At 38.1% G+C, this 24,248-nt stretch overlaps 1 protein-coding gene across 1 annotated transcript; it reads right to left on the bottom strand.

Annotated features, from left to right (window-relative positions):
* Positions 1-631: 631 nt before the first annotated feature.
* Positions 632-23,270, bottom strand: CTH (cystathionine gamma-lyase). Its single transcript, XM_068540105.1, has 12 exons — positions 22,923-23,270; positions 19,402-19,483; positions 17,725-17,820; positions 15,350-15,459; positions 13,447-13,578; positions 10,185-10,242; positions 9,681-9,758; positions 7,942-8,094; positions 6,525-6,646; positions 4,654-4,706; positions 1,468-1,606; positions 632-1,205 (listed from the first exon to the last, which is right to left on the bottom strand). Exons 1-12 carry the CDS (start codon positions 23,088-23,090, stop codon positions 1,179-1,181), a joined length of 1,218 nt encoding a protein of 405 aa, XP_068396206.1. The 5' UTR covers positions 23,091-23,270; the 3' UTR covers positions 632-1,178.
* Positions 23,271-24,248: the final 978 nt, after the last annotated feature.

Below are 24,248 nucleotides of genomic sequence, written 5' to 3'. Positions count from 1 at the left end.
AGACAGAATTTCCAGGGTCCATACACATAATTCAGAAGTGCACAATACATAAGAATATGTATTTGTATGTATTCTCCTCCTACCCAGCACTATTATTAATCGAGCTCAATGATAGGCTCCCCTGCCCCAGCCATGCCCTTGGGCATGCAGGATCTTAGTTCCCCAAACAGGGATCAAACAGTGCCCCCTGAAATAGAAGCATGGAGTCTTAACCACTGGACCGTCAGGGAAGTCCCAATGATAGGCTTTTTTTAAACTGAAACAAATGGTGATAGCAAATGTGACTGAAAGCCTTTACTACAAACAATTTTAAAAATCCGATTATTTGACTTACGACGTATTGACAATAGCTTGCTGATCATGCTTCTAGCTATGAAAGTATTCCTTCCTTTAGCCTCAACAAATTTACTGTTTCAGATAAAAATATAAGAAGTAATATTTCTCTATAAAAGTGGCTTTTGAGCTGCCCTGTACAGATTTTATAACTAATCTGCAAACACCAAGATTTGAGCATGATAATTACACAATTGAATTTATAAAAATTAAGTGGCTGAGACCTCTAAGAGTTGGGAATTAAAAGGGCCCAGGAATACAATTTAATGCCACATAATACAGAAATATCACAATGGGATACATTTGATAATTAGATTTATTTTTTAAAAAAATAGTAAGTACAACCTTAAATCAGTAGAATTTCACAGACGTTTCAGATATTTGATTTTTGGCTTATGGTAATTAAGTGTAAACCATTGCTTTGAGTGTTATTTTCACCAATATACAAAATCACCCTTGATTTAAGAACATTCATTCAATAATTTAAATTCCTCAGAAAGCATCAAAAATGAAATACCATTATATTGTAAACATGATCAACATAAATCTTAAGCTTGAAAAAAAGAACACAATCCCCAATAGCAGCACAAATCTCACCTCCTTCAGAGGCAAATGTATATCCAAATTAACAAAAAGATCTTAACAGAATTGACTTGTCAATTACAATACGGGAAAGAGGAAACTTTTTAACAGGAATGATCCCAGGAAGATTACAGTTGTGAAAGGTAACAAGGTGCCTTAAACTTTTCACTTGAAAATTCTGCGAAGGCTCATTAATGGTCCATTCAATTATTCAGAAGTTTTGATCTTCACAAGAAGCAACCTCTAATAGCAGTTCTGGAATGCTAGTTGTGACTTGCATTTGGAGGGTGCTGTATTAACGGTGCACAAGAAAAATATGTTATTAAACCTTCAGGCAAAGACTTCACCTCCTCCAAGAATTCTTTTCTGAAGACTACATTCTTTTAAATCTGCATTTCGACTGAGTTCCCTATACATTTATACACCCTGTATATTGTAATAAGAAAAGAGAAAACGTTTACAGTCCACTCTATAAACATAGTGGCCCACCAGCCCCCAAGATTAAGCACATGTGTGCGCGCGCACACACACACACACTAAAATAAAACTTACCGCTGCCTTCAAAGCTTGATCTAGATCATCCAGTAGGTCTTGTTTATCCTCTAAGCCCACAGAGAGTCGAATCAGTGTGTCACTAATTCCAAGGACTTCTCTGTCGCTATTAGGCACTGAAGCATGGGTCATGATTGCCCTGAAAGAAAGAATGAGCAAAATTTTGATCACTATATTGTAGCAACTAATTGCAACTATTTTCAAAACTTTTCTACTCTAAATATCAAATGCTTCATACACTACAATGTTTCGCAGGCAAAAATTTAAGGAATTGTGAAAATTATCATTTCTAGTCATGATTTTAAATGAACACAAAGATCTTTTATTGTTTTCATACCATCAGTAAGGTATACTCAATCGGACACTGAAGGTGTCAGTCAAGCACCCCCATGCAGGAGGGGAAGGCATAGCCTCCAGTGTGTGGATTTTAACACCAACCTGAATGAGGCCTTGGCCAGAAGTCATACACCCCATGACCAACCAGCTGCACTTATAAGAGGCCTCTTGGATCAAGAGCTGGTCAGAATTAATTCCATCTGGATCAAAGGATCAATCCAGAACTGGACCTTCTGAGGCAGATCAGGGAAAGACAACCTACGATCACTGGTAGCAATCACTAAGCATTAGGAATTAATTCCAGCACATAACTCATGACACAGAGGCCTCAGAGGATGTTCAAAACCATGTAGCAACTCATCGTCATCGCCAGCATGTGTAAGAGTAGAGCACCTACTATGGTTCAGGCTCTATAGTAAGAATTGGGAAACCAAGAAGAATGAGATATTTTCTTTACTCTAGGTAACAAAGCAGGAGCTAAAGACTATGACAATTCACAAAACAGAACAGTCTACAGCAAATGCCAAACAAGTATGGACAATAAGAACTGCCGGAGTTCAGGGGCTTCCCTGGTGGCGCAGTGGTTGAGAATCTGCCTGCCAATGCAGGGGACACGGGTTCGAGCCCTGGTCTGGGGAGATCCCACATGCCACGGAGCAACTGGGCCCGTAAGCCACAACTACTGAGCCCGCGCATCTGGAGCCTGTGCTCCGCAACAAGAGAGGCCGCGATAGTGAGAGGCCCGCGCACCGCAATGAAGAGTGGCCCCCACTAGCCGCATCTAGAGAAAGCCCTCGCACAGAAACGAAGACCCAGCACAGCGAAAAATAAATAATAAATAAAGAATAAATAAAGAATTGCCGGAGTTCAGAGGAGGGAGAACCTCTGCGGGCTGAGGCATCATGGAGGAGAGGCTTATAGCCTTACGGAGCGCTTAGATGTACACTGCCCCCAACACTCAACCATCCCCTTCCACCACCAGCAGAAGGAATCACTTTCTCCTATCCACTTCAGGCCCATGGAAAGAAAATCTGAGTTGTGTCCAAAGTAAATGAATATCTTCTTTTATCACTCTAATGAAGTTTTACATGCAAACATCCTCCTTAAAATGTTCTGCCTTTTTAGGCTCTTAATTCCTTAAAAGAGAGTGAATGTGTAGAAATAAGAACTTAGGCTTCTGGGACCAATAGGCTTGGGTATGAATCTCAGCCCCTCCACATACTGGCTGTGTTGGGCTTGTAAAAGTTACCTGTCCTCAGTCAATTTCCTTATCTCAGTACACTGTTACCCACATTTTACAATCGAGAAAACTGAAATCGAGAGTGGATAAGTAAGTTTTCTAAGGTCACCAAGTTAACACATGTTGTTAGGCTGGGAAACCAACCCAGTACATGTTGGCTCAGCTTCCTCCCCGCTGACTGCAATGCTGCACTGGTTGCTGCGTTGTTGGGAGACACAGAATGAGGGTAATAAAACAGACAAGTTCTGACCTAAATTTATTCTTCCACTGGCACTGGGGTTAGCGCCTAGCTGGAGCTCCTGAGGGCCAAGCAACTTTAAACCACATCCCTAAATAAATCAAGCGAGGTCTACTTTTAAGAGAGCCTTAAAGTAATATACGCTCCATTACTATGAAAAATAAACCAATTTCATATGCTGAGTGTGCCCTCTTGTGCATCCAGACTTATTAGCAAGCATTTTCCTGAAAGACTAACAAAAACCTCTATGGCTTATCTTAATTATTTGAATCATTATTTGGGATTCATTTTTTTTTAAAGATTATGAAATTGCCTGACTCTCCGCATGAACTATAAAGAGGGCAGGAAATGTGCCTAAATTTTCGTAATCCCTGACATTCCTCAGCACATAGTTATTTCAGAATATTCATGAAAATTAAAACATAGGAACATACCATGCATTTAATACAGTTGAAAATTAATAGGTAATGATATTGATTTATCCCTGCAATAATTATAATATATGGTATGCTTGCTGGGACAGATAATCATTAAATAATAATCATTATTTTAATTATTAATACCATTTTATGGATGGAAAGATTGAAGCACAAAGGTTAACTGATTGATGTTCTCAAATCCAGATCGAGGCTGCTTTAACCTCTCCGCTCAGTTTCTGACGCAAAGCCTCAAGAGTGAAGTTGCTAACATATTCCTGTGTGACATTTGATTCATCAGCAAAACTTTCTGAATGGTTGTTTCCTTGTCTGTAATATAAGCTGTTGGACTCCCTGATCTTAGGCTGTTTTGTGTTCTAATAGCCTCTGGTGCTTTGATAAAATTAGATGAATTGGTTGGGTCAGTTAATGAAGGGTCAGGAATACAGTTGGATTTTCGGTTTATGTCACAGACGACACAGAGCCATTTACCCCCCACAGAGAACAGAAAATAAACAGACTTGATGGTAACTAGCAGGGCTCTCCTCTGATAAATAAGAGTGTGGAGATTTTTTATCAGAAACACATTCTCCATTTCCCCTGGAGTCTTGAAATCAGCCCTTCTGGTACAAAGTCTCCAACCTCCCTTCCAGAGCAGAGTGGAGTAGAACAAGTAGCCCTGGTTCGGAGGTCAGAGAATTACTGCTGGAATCTCCTTCAGGCAAATAGGAAAAAAGCAAAAGTTGGGAGGACGCAGCTTACAGTTTAGTAGCGCCCATTAGATCTTTATCAGGGTCTCCATTCTATGGAGCTGGAGTTCATTCCAACTAGATAGTGCCATGCTGCTCTTACTGTTAAATATCTTGAATCATCCCCGATTTTATCCTACTCCTTTTCCAAACAATCATTACAGCTGAAATCAAAGTTAAAATACTGAGAAAAACAGAAATACTTACGGAAGCTCAGCAAGACTTTCATATCCTCCTAAGCTCTCAGCCAGCGTAAATAACTATGGCAAAGAAAATATTAATATAGATCTTCTACTAAAATAAAAACACTAAAATCTAAAAATAAATGTTGTTAATAAAATGGCCTTGGGACGGGGGATGGAAAATGGTGCAATTATGAATAAACTACAAATTGGATAAAAACTTGGAGAAAAAATGAGAATAAAATCCATAACAATGATTTCACCAATTAGACTTTTTTTTAAATTAATTAATTAATTTATTTTATTTATTTTGGCTGCATTGGGTCTTTGTTGCTGCGTGCGGGCTTTCTCTAGTTGCGGCGAGCGGGGGCTACTCTTTGTTGCAGTGCGCAGGCTTCTCGTTGTGGTGGCTTCTCTTGTTGTGGAGCACGGGCTCTAGATTCATGGGCTTCAGTAGTTGTGGCTCGCGGGCTCTAGGGCACAGGCTCAGTGGTTGTGGCGCATGGCCTTAGTTGCTCCGCGGCATGTGGTTATCTTCCCAGCCTAGGGCTCGAACCTGTGTCCCCTGCATTGGCAGGCAGATCCTTAACCACTGCGCCACCAGGGAAGCCCCAATTAGACATATTATATGTTAACTTTTAAAACATTAAAAGTTGATCGGTACTTCCCTGTTGGCACAGTGTTTAAGACTCCACGCTCCCAATGCAGGGGGCCCGGGTTCGATCCCTGGCCAGGGAACTAGATCCCACATGCATGCCACAACTAAGAGTTCAGGTGCCACAACTGAGGAAACGGCAAGCCGCAACTAAGGAGCCCACGTGCTGCAACTAAGGAGCAGGCGAAGCGCAACTAAGGAGCCCTTGAGCCGCAAGGAAGGAGCCCACCTGCCACAACTAATAAAAGGAGCCCACGTGCCGCAACTAAGGAGCCAATGAGGCACAACTAAGGAGTCCTTGAGCTGCAACTAAGACCTAGCACAAAAACATGACCTCTAAAACCTCAGAATTATTACATTTGAGACCTAGCTCTGTGGTTACCCTTTAAATAAAAATCTCTAAATGTCTATCAAGTTATATAAACTTACTCATTAATATGTATCACTTACTAAATTAATACATCTATTTAACCCCTTCCTAGGGAAGAAGGGAAAAAAAGTCGGTTGTTGTATTTAGTGTTATAGTGTCATAGAATTTCACAACATGTTAAAAATTCTTCTCACAACTGTGTTAAATCAAATGTGCACTACTATATTTCTGACTTTAGAAGTGGACAAATTTTAGAACCAATAGAACTTTGACTAATCCAGCAGCATCCTTTTCTTTAGATCTGTAGTATTTAAAACTCAGTCTTAAATACATTACTGCATGAGCTCAAAGTAAGCCTAAAGTATGGAGTTACACAGGTCTCTCTCCCAGGGCCCCTGAGAGCCTCCTGCCTCTGTGAACACTAGGCAAAGGCCTCCCTTCCGTCACTCCAGGCAGATGCAACCCGGGTGGCGCAGGGTTTAGAAAGCCATTCCTAGGCTGGATTTCAGAACAGCCTTTCGGCATTGCACTGACCACACACTACTGCGGTTTCACATAATATTTCATTTGAAAAGACGGTTCACTTTAAATTTAAAAACCAATGGATTAGAACATTCTGTCTCTCAAATGGATGGCAGTGTCTGCAGAGTTAAGTAAGTTAAGTAAGCAGATTCATATATCTGCTACTGCATCACTCCTGTTTCAAGTGATTTTCCAACCCAAAGCATTTCATGACAAAGAGTCTTGTGGGTGTGAACTCCAGGTACAACAACATTAATATGAGTCCGGTGGAAGTGAGAAATAATGAGTATAATAATGCTATAAGAAGGTCTTAACGTCTACAGTTTAAAAAACTATTTTGAAAGTTTACCTTTAGGTTCTTGAGGAAAGTCTCAGCATGTTGAAGGGAGCCCTTGATATAAAAGGTGATCATCCCTGGGCAACCTGTGCATTGACGCTTTGCCAGCTCATGCTGAGGATGAGAGGGCAGCCCTGTAGTCATAAGGTATAATGAATGTCTTATTTTAGAGTCCAACATGTAATTTCAGAACAACAACAAAATCACCATTTGCTTAAGTCAACTGCAAATAAGCCTAATAATGAGCTTTATGCCATGTTGACATCTGACCTCTTGTTCTGGTCCCTGTCTATCTCTCTAGCTTCATTTTGACCTATCTTTTCTGGTCTCTCCTTGCTCTAGCCATGCCAGCTTTCTTTACACCAGTGGCACCACACTCTTTTTCATCTCAGGACTTGTGCACATGCTGTCCTTTAACCTGGAACATTCTCTCCACTGACTGCCCCCTTCCCTCTGTTAATTATATCCTCTGTAATTTTTTGCTTAATATCTGTCTTATCCACCAGACTAACTCCATGAGGAGAAAGCTATTTCTTTTATTAATAATTGGATCCTAGTTCCGAGTGCAAGGCCTGGCCCATGGTTGGCATTAATAAACACTTACGGAAAAAATCTGAAATGTCTTGTCCATGACCTTTTAACAAATGCTACCCATTCCTCAGGGCACAGCCCAAAACTTTTCTCCCTTCCTCCATTCAAAATGCACACCAGTCAACAGCTCTATACCTAGTGTACATATTAGGGCATTTAATCTCATATGTATTTCTGCCTTGCCTTATCTAAATTCCTTAAGGGCAGGGATCAAGCCTAATTCTCCTTTACACCAAGACTACATGGCTGCACATCTCAAAAGGGTTTAAAAGAACTATTTACTTAAGACGACCACAATTAAAAAGTCTGGTAAAATAAATTCAAAGAGTAACATGTAAGTCTGCTAACTCACATGAGCATTTCTAGATGTTGTGAAAGGTGAAGAAATTAAAAAAAAAAGTAAGAGAATTTCGGGGAAGTTTTGGTACCAAATATCAAGTCTCAATCTATATCAGATAAAAGTTAGAGCTAGTGCAGAATATCAGACTGATAAGATTACAAGCAAATTACTGGAAAGTACAAGGTTGCAATCTTGGAACAGGTATACACAAACCTTCAAGCTAAAGACAGGAACATCTAATATGTAAGATTAATTTTTTAACATCCAAGCAACCACTAGACTATAGACAGCTCTAGGCCAGAGATCATGTCCATCTTCTTTACCATCAGACCCACCAAAAAGCCTGACACACAGACAGACAAAAAGCTCAATAAGTGAACAACGTAAAAATACATGAAAGCACCTAACTTACAAACAAATGTTACATAAACAGGATGCATAGGATAACACTTAAAATCCTAGTGTAAGCATATGTGCTTAGAAAGCAGATTAACATACCGGGATAAATAACCTTTTCTACCCGAGGATTCGACTCCAAAAACTGAGCAACTGCCATTCCATTTTCGAAATGCTTCTCCATGCGGATTTGTAGGGTCTTCAGACCTCGATTGCAGAGGTAACAGTCAACAGGAGATGGAACTGCTCCAAGAGCTGCAAAATGAACATGTCCTGGATTAGTCTGAAGGTGAGGAGGCACCCAGAAAAGCCTCTCAACTGCTCTTTTTCATTATAGTGACTCTGAGAAGTTAGCGACAAAGCCCAATGTTTGAGTTTTAGTGGGAAAAATTAATATATCAAATTAGAAACATGAGAATGAAGCATAAAACATGATTAGTGAAATGGGCTTTAAAATGAGAGGGGAAGGCTTCCCTGGTGGCACAGTGATTAAGAATCCACCTGCCAATGCAGGGGACACGGGTTCGAGCCCTGGTCTGGGAAGATCCCACATGCCATGGAGCAACTAAGCCCGTGAGCCACAACTACTGAGCCGGAGTGCCACAACTACTGAAGCCCACGTGCCTAGAACCCGTGCTCTGCAACAAGAGAAGCCACCGCAATTAGAAGCCCGAGCACCGCTACAAAGAGTAGCCCCCGCTCACCGCAACTAGAGAAAGCCCACACGAAGCAACAAAGACCCAACGCAGGCAAAAATAAATAAATAAATAAATAAATAAATTTATTAAAAAAAAAAAATGAGAGGGGAAATGAATATCCTGAAAACTAAGTACATATACAATGATATGAACTTTTCAAATATGAGTATATCAATAGTCTTTTCTATGATTTTAATGAAAGGACATACTGCACATAGTTTAATCTTGTATTTCTTTGACAGTATTATAATACACAGAGAAAATAGCAGTTCAGCTCTTATTATTTCTGAGTGTTCTACCAATATTCTATTTAGCTTTTGTCTAAAGCAGGCTGTGATTTCCCGTGCCTCAGTCCTTTTTTTTTTTTTTTTGTAAATGAAAGGAATTTATCAAGCAATAAATTTTGGTTTCCTTCCTCAGTGCCCCCTTTTGCTACCCAACATGTTTTCCCTGGAAGGGGATTTTTATTCCTAATTATGTTTGTATCTTATCTTTCTGTCAGATCACAGTGGTTAAATCAAGTCTCTTTCAACAAACCCTTCTCCATACCTGAGATAACTAAACAATCTAAACAGAAAACAGACGTTTAGACACCTGTTGAAAAATATGTTTATATGTTAAGTGCCATTTAAAAGTTATCATCATTTCAGATATAAAAGGTATAGTACAAGAAAGCCATCATTCCAAATGTTTAAAAAAAAAAGACAAAAAAATCCATTAAGTCATAAAACTAAAAATTCACTTGAGGGACTTCCTTGGTGGTCCAGTGGTTAAGACTCCACGCTTCCAATGCAAGGGGCATGGGTTTGATCCCTGGTCGGGGAACTAAGATCCCACGTGATGCTCGGTGGGGCAGAAAAAAAAAATTTACTTGAGCTTTACCAAATTATGACCAAAATTAACATGGCTTTGAAAAATAACAAAACATATCTCTTGGTCATGTTGTAAAGCCCTATTATGTTATAACTGTATTTTTATAACCCAATTTTTCTTTCCTATAAAAAATCAGAATTTTTCCCATTATTTCTCATTTCTTCCTAAATTAGTGGAATGCTATCACTTCACAGCACTTAGTGGAAATACAAATATCAAATGTAGTCACTTTGAGAGCATAAGGGGAAATTTGGGTTTTTTAATACTTACAATTTTGCAAGAAACGGAGCCTATTATGAAGCCTCTCAGAATTAAGTGACACTAAGCCCATCACAACATCACTGTGGCCTAAAAAAAACAAAACAAAAACAAAAAACTTTAAGTTAAAAACAACATATGTTTATTCCTCAGCTTATAATTTCTAAAATGTGACTTTCACTTGAAAAAACTCTGGGAAAAAGCCCTATAGAATCAGTTTAAATAAACTTTAGCGAAAGCTATACCTTAAACAATAAAATTAAAGTCATGTAAAAATTAAATGTTTCTTTTTAAGCTATCAGCAGGATAAAAATATAACATTTATAGTAAATTTTAATCCTCTGCTGTTAAATCATGAGCATAGTTTTGTCTGCTATAAATGAAGTCCTATATTTAATCAAAGTAATGAGTCACAGAGAAAACCTGCATAATAGAAGAAAAGAGATAAAAGGATAAAGCCTTATGCTACTTTCATCTATTGATGGAAAAGAACATTCTAAGTGAAGACTGTCTTACCATTCATATATTTTGTTGCTGAATACATGCAAATATCAGCTCCCAGAGCCAAAGGCCGCTGAAAGGAATAAAAGGTTTTTATTCCAAATGGGAAATCACTTGAAAATATGCTTCATTGCCTGCCTATTTATTATTGTAAATTCCATTCCTATTCTAACTTTTAAAAATATGCACATCTTAAAATTTCCAGGAACTCTTGATACTATCTTTCCCTTTCCTCCCTCACACCAAATAAAAATACAAAGTATTAGAACCAGTATTAAATCCAAAGGCACAAATTTTCTGGAAATAGCAGATAAACTGAGGTCAACAGGTCTTCTGAACTTGTTTCTTTAGAGCAGTTGCTGACTAGCCCCTAAATTTATTACCTATAGCAGACATGTTGGCATTTTATGACTCAGTAAACACAAAGAATAGTTGACACAAACATTGAGCAATTGTTCTGTCAAGTAAGTATAAAAGTGATTTGCTTAGGTTTTTAATCATTAAAACCTTACAATGTATGCTGTGGTTATTTATTTGATTTGCCATGATCTTGACTCTTAATTACGCTTTTATTATACTAGTTTTGCCAAGTGTAAAATCACTTATAAGGAAATGTGTTTAGATTGTTTTCCCTCACTGAACTTTCCTGCAAAGTAATTCTTTAGTCTTAGATGTCTTTGTTTACAGTGAAAATTAAAGTAATAATCAACTTATTCACTAAATAATGTAATATCAACATCTTTCCATTTAAATTTCCTTTAAAATAAAGTGTGTGTGTGTGTGTGTGTGTGTGTTTAACCTCCCTAGCTGGGGAATATGGGACTTTTCATTTAGGGTTTCAAAAATAGGACATTTTAAGTGTGGTATTCCTCAAAGCACTCTCTACATACGCGTTTGCTCATCTCTAAATGATGAGTCAAACTAGATGTTGTGGGAGGTCTCTTCCAGTGCTAACATTCTGTAAACTCTACGGTCAAAAGGAAAAATAGGGCTTCCCTGGTAGCACAGTGGTCGAGAATCTGCCTGCCAATGCAGAGGACACGGGTTCGAGCCCTGGTCTGGGAAGATCCCACATGCCACGGAGCAACTGGGCCCGTGAGCCACAACTACTGAGCCTGCGCATCTGGAGCTTGTGCTCCGCAACAAGAGAGGCCGCCACAGTGAGAGGCCCGCGTACCGCGATGAAGAGTGGCCCCCGCTCTCCGCAACTAGAGAAAGCCCTCGCACAGAAACGAAGACCCAACACAGCCAAGAATTTAAAAATAAAATAAAATTTTAAAAAAAGGAAAAATAAAAACCAGTAACTAACATCTGTTGATGCCATTATGCTCCAAGAATCATGAGTTACTTTACAAAACTCAGCAAAGCACTGTTCAAAATACTTTACCTAACTCAACAAAATCAGTATGTTTATGACTCTAATTGTACAGGTGGGGAAAAGGGACTAAGAAAAATAAAATAGATCACTCAGATTTAAAAAACTGGTAGAGCCAGGACTCAGACTACCGGAATTCAGAGGTTCTACATGGAAACTTTATGCTTGTATGTCCATTTTGCCTTTTGTGAGACTTATAAAAGATCAAGAAGACAAAAGACAGGAAAGAAAGAACATACCCAGTTTTCACGAGTGTAAAATAATGACAGGATCTTTTCAGAAGATTTGCTTTGTGGAACCAAATGTTGTTCCACATTTGGTTTGTGGTTGCCTAGGGACATTGTGATTCTGATTAATTCAACTGGAATGAATCCAGATTGAAATGAAGCAAATTGCAGTCCCTGGCATGAGGAATGTGATATGGGCTTCAGAAAGGTGGAAAAACTGGACCTATTTTAGTGACAGCAATAGGAGAAAAAGGGCGAGGCCTGATGAGTAATCTGGGCAGGCCCATCTAAAACAATTCATGCGATCTCTTTGGGAATATACAGGACTCATGAGGACTCAGCTAGAGCAATCCTATGCTATAATAACTGCCCTACTGTAAGTGGTAGATGGGGTAAGGAGTTGGGATAAAGACTCCAAGAGTGAAAATCACCTGGGACAAATAGATGATGCCAGGAGATTTTCACCTGGAAACAGACTGCCTTACTTGATATAAGAATCAGCTGAAGCTATATCATGAGCCAAAGGTAGATGATACATGAAGCCATCTGAACACATTGTAGCCAGGAAATGTGTTTCAGGAAAGGAAGGTAAAACATGGTAGTGCCTTCTGAATAAAATGGAGTAAGGTGAAGAAAAGCTTTATGCAGACTCCTAGGGAGTCAGCCAACTTCAGGGACCCAGAACAGAAGCAGGGAATATAAACAATTGAGCTTGTAAACATCTGCCTAATTGAAGAGTTGGAGAAAATGAGCTGGGGTTTCAGGAGCTCTGCAGAATAAAGGTGAACTACAGGAGGTGCAATAAGAATGACCACAGGATACAGACAAAAAGGAAAGAGCAGGGAGATGGTAACTCCCAAAAAGGAAAGGAAACAGAGTTAGGTTACTCAGAGGAAAGAAAGGGAGAACGTGTGGGGAAAAGGCAGACAACCAGTCAATTATAGAGAGATCCCAAGATGATTTACCAAAAGGAGCAAAGCAGAAAAGAAGAAGAATCTGGAAAAATGTACGAGAAAAGAAAGAAAGGAATTGAGGATGAATGGGAGGGTTTGAGTGGGGAAAGAGGTGTATGCAGAGGACAGGCAGGAAAAGAGATAGCCTAAAAGGAGCACTGTAAAGAAGCTGTACTCACAGATACAAGGTGAAACATGGAGTAGAAATTCATGATACAAATAAGGTAAAGATATAGAGGGCCGGGCATGGTCTTTGAAGCACTGAGGGAAGACAAACTAGAAAGAAGGAAGACAAATGGAGAAATAATGTGTGACGTACACTGAGATGTCATTGAATATAGCTTTTCTCTTCCTTTTATTTGCAAAGTTAGCCAGGTTTAAATATATATAAAATAATATAACTGACCTGGAACCAACACATAAACACTGAAACCCCTACTATATACCATCATATAATACGGCCAGGTCTTCAGAGAGTTTACACAGAGAACTTAAAAGCTTTAATTAAGACAACATTTAAAACACACAAAGTCCCATACAACATATTAACGTAGGGTTGAAAAGATATTAACTAATGGTAGAAAAGACCCAATTTTAATTCTTTGTCTAATCAATAATTATGAGCAGATTTCATGTAATTTAATGCAAACAAGTCCTTCCTCTCCTAATTACAGGTACCTGCGTAGTCTACTAATCAGGCCAAAAATATTATTTTCATTTACCTGGAAATATGCCGACATAAAAGTGTTATCCACGACCAAAATAATGTCTCCATGTTTATGGACAGTATGTGCACAGGCTTCAATGTCAATCATCTTCAAGATAGGGTTTGTGGGAGTTTCAATCCAAACAAGCTAAAACAATTCAGTAGATGACAATAGTTTGTAAAAACACACTGCCAAACATCTATCTCATATACTGTAACCATCTGGGAGGCTACATTGGAAGACCATGGATGATGAAGTTTAAAGGTTTGAATCTGAATTCTAGCCCCATGAATTTCTAAGAAGTCATCATAGGCAAGTAACTAACCCTCTACGTTCTTCCAATTTTTCATCTATACAATAGGATTGATAATATTTACCTTATACAGTTGTTGTAAGGATCAAATGAGATAATGTACATATCAGCAGAAAAGCGTTCAAGTTAATTATTGTAATTATTTTCCATTAAAAAGAGGATGAATTCCAAAGACATAGTTCAATGTCTGGGAATGTTGTTCTCAAAGATAAATAACATAGATTGTCTAAGTTTACATTCTGGAATTTTCAGTAAAGAGAACTATCTCTATGACGCCAAAAATATCCTGAATAGTAACTTAATGCCAGATGCACTAGAAAACTACAAAATAAGTCCCCAGAACTTGAAGAAGAGCATGGGTTTTAGAGTGAGGAAGAAAAGTGACACACACAACAGAAATCCTGGCCACAGCTCACTTAAGAGACAGCATCATATTTATCTGTCTATTCCAAAACCTAGCACAATCCAGGCACATCATGGATGTTTGACAGTTGTAGAAAAGACCAAAGAAAAGAATTCTGTTTGTTAAACAAGCTGCCACTGTATTGATTGACATTATCTACAGCTTTCTTTTTAAAAGAGTTAATGGTTCTTTCTTCTATGTGAATGGGCAAGTGGTCTGGTTTAACTCTCTTCCTACTCTAGAGTTTTCCTGTAGAAAAGACATGGTAGTTAAAATAATGCATATTCTACAAGAACAGAATTATTTAAGAACATATAAAAATTTATTTCTGGGTAAGAATTTATTATTCCCATGCATAATAAAAAATTAATTAAAATAAAAATAAGTAAATAAATACGAAGTAGATTTTACATAGACTTAAAAAATCTACTTCAAATGATGAGGCAGACATTTCAGGGGGAAAAATGTATTAATTCAAGTTGGTAAACAGCCACTATATAAAGTTCTATTGACAAGAATTAATATACACACAATTTGCTTTCCTCCCTTAGAAAGACTCAGACCAGCTATTTTAATAAGAATCTTTTCTCCCAAGCAAGAAAACAAACAAACAACAACAACAAAAAAAACAAGTTCCTTTGAAAACAAACCTTAATCACTCAAAGCTCACCCTGGTGTTAATCTTCAAAGTAATTTGTGTGAGAAAAGTTTTTCATTTTTTAGCATTCACTGCAACATAATCTTGAGTACAATTCAAACCTTTTAATCATTAGCAAAAAGCTGGAAAAGGCTGACACTTATAAAAGGCACTGGTCCTTCTTTTCCCCATGCAGAATTTCAATGAAGTCCCAAGAAAGAATATCACATATGCCATTCATTCCAGCACAAAACACCTTCCGGTGGCATACAAGCTTCCCAGGATGGAAGCTAAAGATTGCTTGTGGCCCATTCTCTGTTTCTATCATTTTGCTGAAGTATCCCTTAGAACCCTTAAAGCTATGCTTAGGGTTTGGGGGCTTACAAGCTTCCTTTTCTGTAACATTAGGCTATACTACACAGAAGTCAGACCTATCCTAATCTTGATGGTTTCCCATGGCTTCCAGTAAAATTTGTTATTCAGATTTAAATTATGTCCTCAAGCAAACAGAAATGATGAAAACAAAACATCACAAGGAAAACAGACAAACTGAAAACTGAGTTACCTTGGTTTCTGGAGTAATAGCTGCCTCTAACAATTTGGTTTTTGAACAATCAACAAAAGAAATCTTTAATCCAAATTCAGTTGCCACCTGCCTGAAGTACCTGTTTGTACCTGAGGCAGAAGAGAATCAGATAGAATGAAAACTGTATGAGGAAATATTAATTCCTTAAAAGTATAAACACTTAAAAAATATAAGGAAGTGTCAATCACCAATAAAGAAACAACTAAAAGCAATTCTACTTTGTTTGAATAATTTGACCTTCTTGTATGCTAAAGAATATAAGGCTTAAATTTTAAACTAAAAATCAAAGAGTCAAATAAAATACACTTGATACCCACATCAAGTGGTGTGAAGCAGAAGATGTTTCTTAAAATACACAATCTGTACTCTTCAAACATGAACTGGCATGCTTCCTGAAATATCAATATCTTTTTTAAACAATTCCTTCCTAGTACTCATATCTAAAATAAATGAATTGGGACTTCCCTGGTGGTCCAGTGGTTAAGATTCCAGGCTTCCAATGCAGGGGGCCCGGGTTCGATCACTGGTCAAGGAACTAGATCCCACATGCCACAACTAAGACCCAGCGCCACTAAATAAATAAATAAATAAAAGTTTAAAAAATAAAATAAATGAATCAATGCCAATGAAATATTCAAAATAAAATTTCAAACTGATTATACTTTGGTAAGAGAAAAGAATTGGTTTTTATCCTTTGTACTTTCTCAATCTTTTTGTTATGTGGTTCTGAAAGCTTTAGTAGACAAATGAGACAATGTAAATCAAACTACTAGAGTTTTACAGTGAAAGAAGATACATCATTCAACTTAGAATAGTTTCTTTTAAAAATACGGTTCTGGATTTGATGTTTATATATGCGAATTTAAAGAAAAATTTGCTGTTATTGATAGGGAACCAAAAAAGAAAAAAAAATTTATCATCAAAGATATACTGGAGGGACTTCCCTGGTGGAGCAGTGGTTAAGAATCTGCCTGTCAATGCAGGGGACACAGGTTTGATCCCTGGTCCAGGAAGATCCCACATGCTGTGGAGAAACTAAGCCCGTGTGCCGCAACTACTGAGCCTGTGCTCTAGAGCCTGCGTGCCACAACTACTGAAGCCTGCGCACCTAGAGCCCGTGCTCCGCAATGAGAAGCCATGGCAGTGAGAAGCCCGCACACAGCAACAGAGAATAGCCCCTGCTCTCCGCAACTAGAGAAAGCCCACGTGCAGCAACGAAGACCCAATGCAGCCAATAAATCAATAAATAAATTTATTTAAAAAAAAAAGATATACTGGACTTTTGGTAGACTGATCCTAGGTAATATAAGATGCAAAAAGAATGTAAAGAATTGTTAAAAAATCAACAGCAGTTTTCAAGATTTTGTACCTATGTTTACCAAAAGGTTTTTATAATACATTATAATAGTAACAAAAGGTTTGGTTTTTCTATAATTTCAATTCATCAGACTATCATAGGGTACTATGATAAAATATAAAGCATTCTGCAAATTTCTGAGAGGGATAAAATGATTACTAACAGTAAGTCTCTTCCTTCAAAGAACTTACAGATTTAACTTTTTGTTCAAATAGGAGATAGATAAAATGATAATAATATTCTATAAGTCACATTTGAATTATTTGGAAGCATTTGGTATATATGTATAATATACTTACAAAATTTTTTCCTGTTGTTTTGAACACAAAAATCAGTCTTACTTAAAGGTAAGGGCAACTTGTCTTCCTTACCTTCCCACTTACCACTTTATATAACTAGCATTTAAACAATTTGGAATGAAAGTTCTTAAATTTGTATCCATGGATAGGCTTCAAGGGGTAAGGGTCCTTGAAGAGGAGCCTTATCATTTTAAAATTAAAATGATAAACGTTGGGTATAGTCTTAAGTACATTTTTTGGAGAAAGAGGTCTATAGCTTTCAACAGATTTTCAGAAGCTTCCCTAAAAAAAACCCGCAAGGGGCGGGGCGGTTAAGGGTTGGGTAGAGTTAAGCCCTTTGAGAATGACTTGGGTTATAGACCATCTTCACTGCAGGTAAAAATTTTAAATTACACTAGAACACTCTCTCTTTAAACACTATCTTCTCTAGAGTAGAGTATGTCTGGAATAAGCTCATTCCAGCTGCTTAAATAAAATTGTTATTAAACAATCTCTCTTATAAGCAAGTTCTGGAGCATAGACCCTAAGAGTTTATGCTCCTCCTTTATCAAGTATGAACCAGCATAGAGGTGTTCATCATATTTTGAAAAGATAATCAATAGTCAATAATCCTGGTAGCACTGTTAATATAATTCAGGACCCATTTTATTGTCTTTAAAATATCAGCTGAAACAACATGAATGAGAGAGGTCACCTACCTCCATACACATCATCCATACAAATAATTTGGTCTCCTGCTTTTAAGAGATGGGTAACAGTCACAGTGGCTGCTAATCCTGAAGCAAAGGCCAAACCTAAGATAAAAACCAAGTTAGAGTAAGCCAAAATGTCAGAACTATAGGTTAAAAACACCTACAGTATTTATTTGCATTACTTTATATCCCTCTCTCTGCCGACTGAAAGATAACCATCACTACTGAGTCACCAGAAATCCCCTGATTAATACCGTTACAAAATCCCCCTTTCTATTTCAAAAATAAAATATCTTTAAGATAAAAACACTTAATTCTGCTTTGGTTATAACATTTCTCTGAAAAGCTTCAAAGAAATAATTCTTTACAAAATTCTGAGACAAAAGACCATTTGCCAATTAAATTACACTTTAAAAGTAAACTCTAAAGAAATTTCAAACTTGAGGAATAGAGCTAAGATATGATTCATCCATTAACTATATGGATATGCAGTTGAGAAAATATTTTAACAAAACTCAAAATCAGACCTGATAAATTTAATAAATTTTATTTTTAAAAATTTTTTTAATGTGGATTCTCTTTAAACACATGTGATCCTGAATCTCATATTGAACAAAAATAGTGAAACTGAATAATAAAAAAATAACTGGCATTGTACACATTAAACACTGTAAAGAAAAATATCCTGATAAAATATCAGTGTATCACCTTGATGATAAAAATCACTTGTGACCGGTAGACGGGATATCCAATTAACTTGGAAAATGTAATTTTTGCAAAGTTTTTTCAGAAAAGTTGAGGTTGACATTGCAGTTCTCTACTAAGCAGATCTGTGGTACAGCAATGAATTCATACAGAAAGTTAACCTTTAAATCCAGCTCAAAACAACCACGTTTTCTGGAGCCCACCTGAAAAAAGTGTCTGGCATATGAACCCTCAGCCTTTATAATTTCTGTGGAAAATAATATTCCCCACACATTACTAAATTTAAGAAATTTAGTGTTTAAAAAACTCCCCCTCTCATCCAAAACAAAAGAAACCCCCCCAATCCCAAACAAACCCCAAAACTCATATTAACATTTCTGATTCCTACACTCTTACTGTGAGAAAACTCCTTAGACTCTCATTTTTTTTATTCACTATTCTGCCCTCATTTAGTATCATTTGTATAAAAAGTACAAAGATGATTTAACAGCAGTCCACTCCCTTCATGGAAGAAATTCAAGTTTTGAGGAGTTAATCCCTAATCTCCGAAAGCACAGTATCAAGGGTACCTGGCTATTGCAAATGTTCCTTGGTGCTACTCTCAGGCACAAAATAGCAGGTGAATGAACCAGAGTATAAGAAAGCTTATATTCTCATAGGTAATATTATAAAACTTAGTTAATTTGTATCTATTTATACTGACAGCTTCAGACGAAGAGTGCATTTACATGAATACTAAGTGGCAAATTCTGCCATTTTGCCTCTCTTCATATTTATTTTCACCTTATAATTACACATATACATATGAAGTCAGCTGTGGGACCTCGAACAAATAATTCAATGTCGTAAAAAAATAAGAGTTTTGAACTAGCTAATCCTTATTTCTTTCCAATTCTACATTCTGTGCCTCTATAATTTTTTCTATACAAATAAGAATGGATTCTAGATTTTACAAACTTTGAAATGAAAATCACTTACTATACTTAGCCCCATCCAGTGCTGCCACTGCTTTTTCCAAGCAATTCCTGGTGGGATTTCCAGAACGGCTGTACTCAAAACCCTGAAGAGAAGAAGTTATGAGTTCATCCTAAGAGATTTAAATTTATTATCAGAGTCTTAACATAGACATTTCCTCAATTACAGGTCCATCCTGCCATGCCTTTCTGTTATTTATCTATTACATGTCTTGCCATTAGACAGAAGCATCACTGTTGTGGCCGTAGTGGTATGGAGAGGCCCTGAAGTCAGCCAAACTGGATTAGAATTCTGTGTCTGCCACTTATGAGCTACATGCCAATAGGTTAGTTACTTAATATTTCCCAGAGTCAATCTCTATACTTTTAAAATGGGAATAAAATACAGATATCGACTTCATAAAATTGATGTGAAGATAAAATGAGATAATAAGTTCTCTGCATGATGCCTGGCATGTGCTAACCACTAGATAAATGGTGGTTTTTATGTTAGACTCACCTCTACCCATTAATCTAGGGATATTAGGAAACAGGAACCACCTGAACCAACAAAGTCAACCTATTTCTAAGCTGCATTTTATTTCCTAAAAAATAAGTGATGTGAGTTCTGTTTAGCATCCAACAGGAAGCTATGAACAGATCTTACAAATGCTCGAAGTTCAGATCTTAGCTCTACAAAAGCAACTCAAAAAAGAGAGTAATTCTCGGCAAAACAGCCCTATACAACCCCTTTTTAAAATTTGCATTATATTCCTTTTATATGTATGACCAATTCTCACTAGCTGAATTCATCCAGTCATTTTATTTGATTTATTTATCTTTATTGAGGTATAGTTGATGTACAATATTACATAAGTTTCATGTGTACAGCATAGTGATTCACAATTTTTAGAGGTTATGTTCCACTTAGAGTCATTATAAAATATTGGCTATATTCCCTGTGTTGTACTATATATTCTTGTAGCTTATTTATTTCATATAGTAGTTTGTACCTCTTAATCCCCTAACCTAACCTCCCTCCCCCTTTCCCTCTCCCCACTAGTAACCACTAGTTTGTTCTCTGTATCTGTGACTCTGCTTTTTGTTGTTGTTGTTATATTCACTAGTTACTGTTATTTCTTAGATCCCACATATAAGTGATATCATACAGTATTTGTCAGTCTCTGTCTGTATCCAGTCATTTTATTTAATCCTCACAATCTGCTCTAAAGAAAGTAAAGCCAAATGTTACAGGGAATGTCAGTGCCAGAATTCAAAGCCAGGACTTAAACACTGACTAAAAATCCTATACATACTTTTCTCCTTCTGCCTCATATAGCACATAACAAAACACAACCACTCTTTACACCTGTTTCTGATTGAGGAGCTCCCAGTATTAGATATAGATATAGATATGGATATAGATATAGATATTTAAGTTTTGTTCCTTTTTTTGTTTCCTTGTTTTTGACAAACCGAGTAGACATTTTATAGGGCTCCAGGATATCCTCATTACTGCTCACCATCACCTCCTTGATATGACCTGCAGCTGTACTCCACACAGAAAAAAAAGTTTAGATTCATGTGGCTATTGCCATGGAAAGGTAGTCCTATGTCTCCCTAAATATTCCTGCAAAGATTTAACTTTGGGGTGGGGGGGATGGGGAGAAGCGTATTTCAGTGCCAATTCTCACACTCTCATTCATTCAATGACTTTCCAAATGGAACTGGAGAATTAGATGCTTCTCATTCAGCTCCTCAAATTCTCTTTAGTGCTCTTAACTGACATTTTAAAGATATTAAGAGGAGTTTGTGGATTTTAACCACCCCTGCTGGCTCTCTGAAAACATTTAATTATTAATATCACAGCTAAATTATTAACTTTTGCACTAAATGCTAAAGCTTGGGCAGCTACACATTCACAAAGCCCTACACCAGGAAGAAACTTGGAAGACAGGTTGTGTACACATTTTGATTACAAAATATAGTAGCTAGAAGTATCCTAAACCAGTTGTAGAAATGCCCTTAGAACTCTACTTCACAAGACAAAGGGCCATGTCTAAAAGAATTTTCCTCAACTTATATAACATAACACACTAAAGAGGTGTTTGAAGTATAATCAAGGTTTTGGATCTACAAAGTTTATTCAATTACAGTTGACACTTGAACAACTCCCGGGTTAGGGCACCGACCCCCTGCTCAGTGGAAAATCCATGTACAACTTATGGTCAGCCCTCCATATCCGAGGTTCCTCCATATCTGTGGTTTACGTCCCCAGATTCAACCAACTGCAGATTATGCAGCACTGTAGTATTTACTATTGAAAAAAATCAACATATAAGTGGACCTGCACAGTTCAAACCCCTGTTGTTCAAGGGTCAACTGTAATTTCTTCTGGACCTCAGCAACTTTTAAATACTCCAAGATCCATCAAGTATGCTACCAAAAAAGGAAAAGCTATATAATTAACACAGAGGGCTGTCTCATCTATGACTCTGGGTAGGTTCCTTTTCTATAAAAAGTATATAATACCTGTCTTGCTCTCTAACCTGGTTGTCAGGATCAAACAGAAAAAGTACAAATATGAACACCATGAAATAGCAAACTACTGAGCAGTTATAATGTACAATGCAGCTTAACATACATCTCAACAACTTATGTGGTAGGTACTATTATTAACCCATTTACACAGGACCAACCTGAGGCTTAGATAAGTCAAGTAACTTGCTCAAGATCACCTGGCTAAAAAGAGGTGGTATCAGAATTCAAACCTAGGTCCTCTGACTACATGACTTAAGCTCTTAATTACTAAGCCACACTGATGCAATGGGTTAGATTATTGCTAGCATTACTGTAGTATAGCACAGTGTAGACTAATGCCCGAGAGTGGGTGGGGTTCCAGAGCAGTACTGCATTGGAATCCCAGCTCTACTTACTAGCCATGTGGCCTTCGCATTGATACTTAACATCCCTAAACCTCAGGTTTTTCATGAGAGAAATAAGAACCTAGTTCATACTAGAATTGCTGTAAGGCTTATCTGAGGCAATATATGTAATACACATGATATAATGTAACTATGAATCTGGCTCAATGGCTATTAATAACTACTGGAATAATACTGGGAATTAATAGCTATTGGGAATAATCTTGATTCCAGGTGACTTATGAGACAATTTTTTTCTTAGTTGACTCCTTACTATATCTTTACAATTTTTTTTTGCTAAAGGTAGCTCAAGGAAGTTATGACACTAGTTCTGAACTGCAAATTTGCCAAAATCACATGAATATCAGTCCAAATCTATAGGGCATGTTGGACAAACTGTTCCTTTCAGTCCTGCTTATCAAAAGAAATGCTTATCAAAAGAAATATGATCGTTGAACCACTCAATACAAAGCTTTACTACAAGGAGGTTTACAGGTGTAGTAAACGTCCTTCCTGATATACACAAATTACACCTCACAAATTACTTGCGTGCCTTCCTAACTTATAAACCATCTCTCTTTTACCGCCCAACACTGGACCGCCCCAGACAGACCCAGCTCACCAAGTGCCGGCCAGGAGCCCCTTGCTTGAACGTGGTGGACAGTGAGATGGGGGGCACTACAGCCTGGGAAGTCCATTGCTCTGGTTCCTGGCCCACATGGATGGCCTGCGTAGCGAAATGTTGGAACCTAGGTAGGAAACCGTGTGGGGAGGCGTCTTCTTCCTGCATGCTGATCTGCGAAGGAAGGCGAGAGTTAAAGAGCAAGGAAGATAAAACTATGAAACTGGTGAGTCGGGGCTTGAAAAAGACACCGAAGAATTAGGCGAAAGAGAGGTAAAGGTACGCCCAACCGGGTGACCAGCGGCCAGCGCACAAAAGCCGGACTGTAGCAGAGACTCTATTAGCGGGCCGGGAGCTTTGCTTCACCTCGGGGCGGAACCACCGCGACCCAATGAGCGCAGGCCCCGACGCGGTCCCCGCTCCTCCTTGGCCGGCAGCGGAGGCGTTGCCTGGAGCGTCGCCACCAACCCTTGGCTCAGGACTTGGAGTGAAGCCGGGGTCCTTGTGCCCCTTGGTTTGTCCCTGCGGGTGAAATTCCTGAGTCCCCGCCCAGGGAAAGCTTCATTGCTGGCTCCTTTGAGCCACCCAGGCGTCTGTGTGACCTCAGACCGGAGGTTCGCCGGAGATGTGCAAAAAAAACTGGCTTGACACTGAAACCGAGTAACCTGTAAACAGGCCACGCAAATATCCTCCTCTTACCGTCGCCCTTGCCCCGACCCCTCCCACCTCCACCAACCACCCTTTTTCCTGAGGGCGGTTCTGACGGACGAAGCGACAAAGTGGAGATCGGTGACGAAAACGGTGGCCCAAGCTGCCAAATGGGCACCTTGGATTCTCATTAACTGAGGGCAGCCTGCCCTTGAAACAACGCTGAACTCTGTAATGACCCAGTACTTAACGTTGATTGAAACAGGAGTGAGGGTCATATTTTTCTTACGTAATAGTAGAGCTACTGTAGTAAGGATCTCTAAGCAGGATTCCGGCAGCTTCCTAAGAGCTATTCAAACGACTTATTTCAAGCATCATTATCTTCTTTTGAAGTACCCAGAGAAACTCTCCCTGATGAAAAATATATATATAGTGCGTGTGTCTTTGAAAAACTTATTGGAGCGTCAAATCCTTACACAAAATGCCTTCATTGTTACACAATTGACAGCAACATCCCCGTAGGAAAAAGGAAGCAGTCCCCTGTCACAATTTATTCACCTGTATCCAGAGCCCTGCTCTCACAAGGAGCACTCCTTTAAAACAGACAACAAAAATCTCCTTGTTCCCTAAACAATACAGACTTGACCTATTTACTATTGTGACAATTTTCTAGGACTA

The sequence above is a fragment of the Eschrichtius robustus genome, chromosome 3 (genome assembly GCF_028021215.1).
Source record: "Eschrichtius robustus isolate mEscRob2 chromosome 3, mEscRob2.pri, whole genome shotgun sequence".
Classification (NCBI taxonomy): domain Eukaryota; kingdom Metazoa; phylum Chordata; class Mammalia; order Artiodactyla; family Eschrichtiidae; genus Eschrichtius; species Eschrichtius robustus.
The sequence above is the reverse complement of the archived record's forward strand: the minus strand, read 5'-3'. Positions and strand labels throughout refer to the sequence as shown.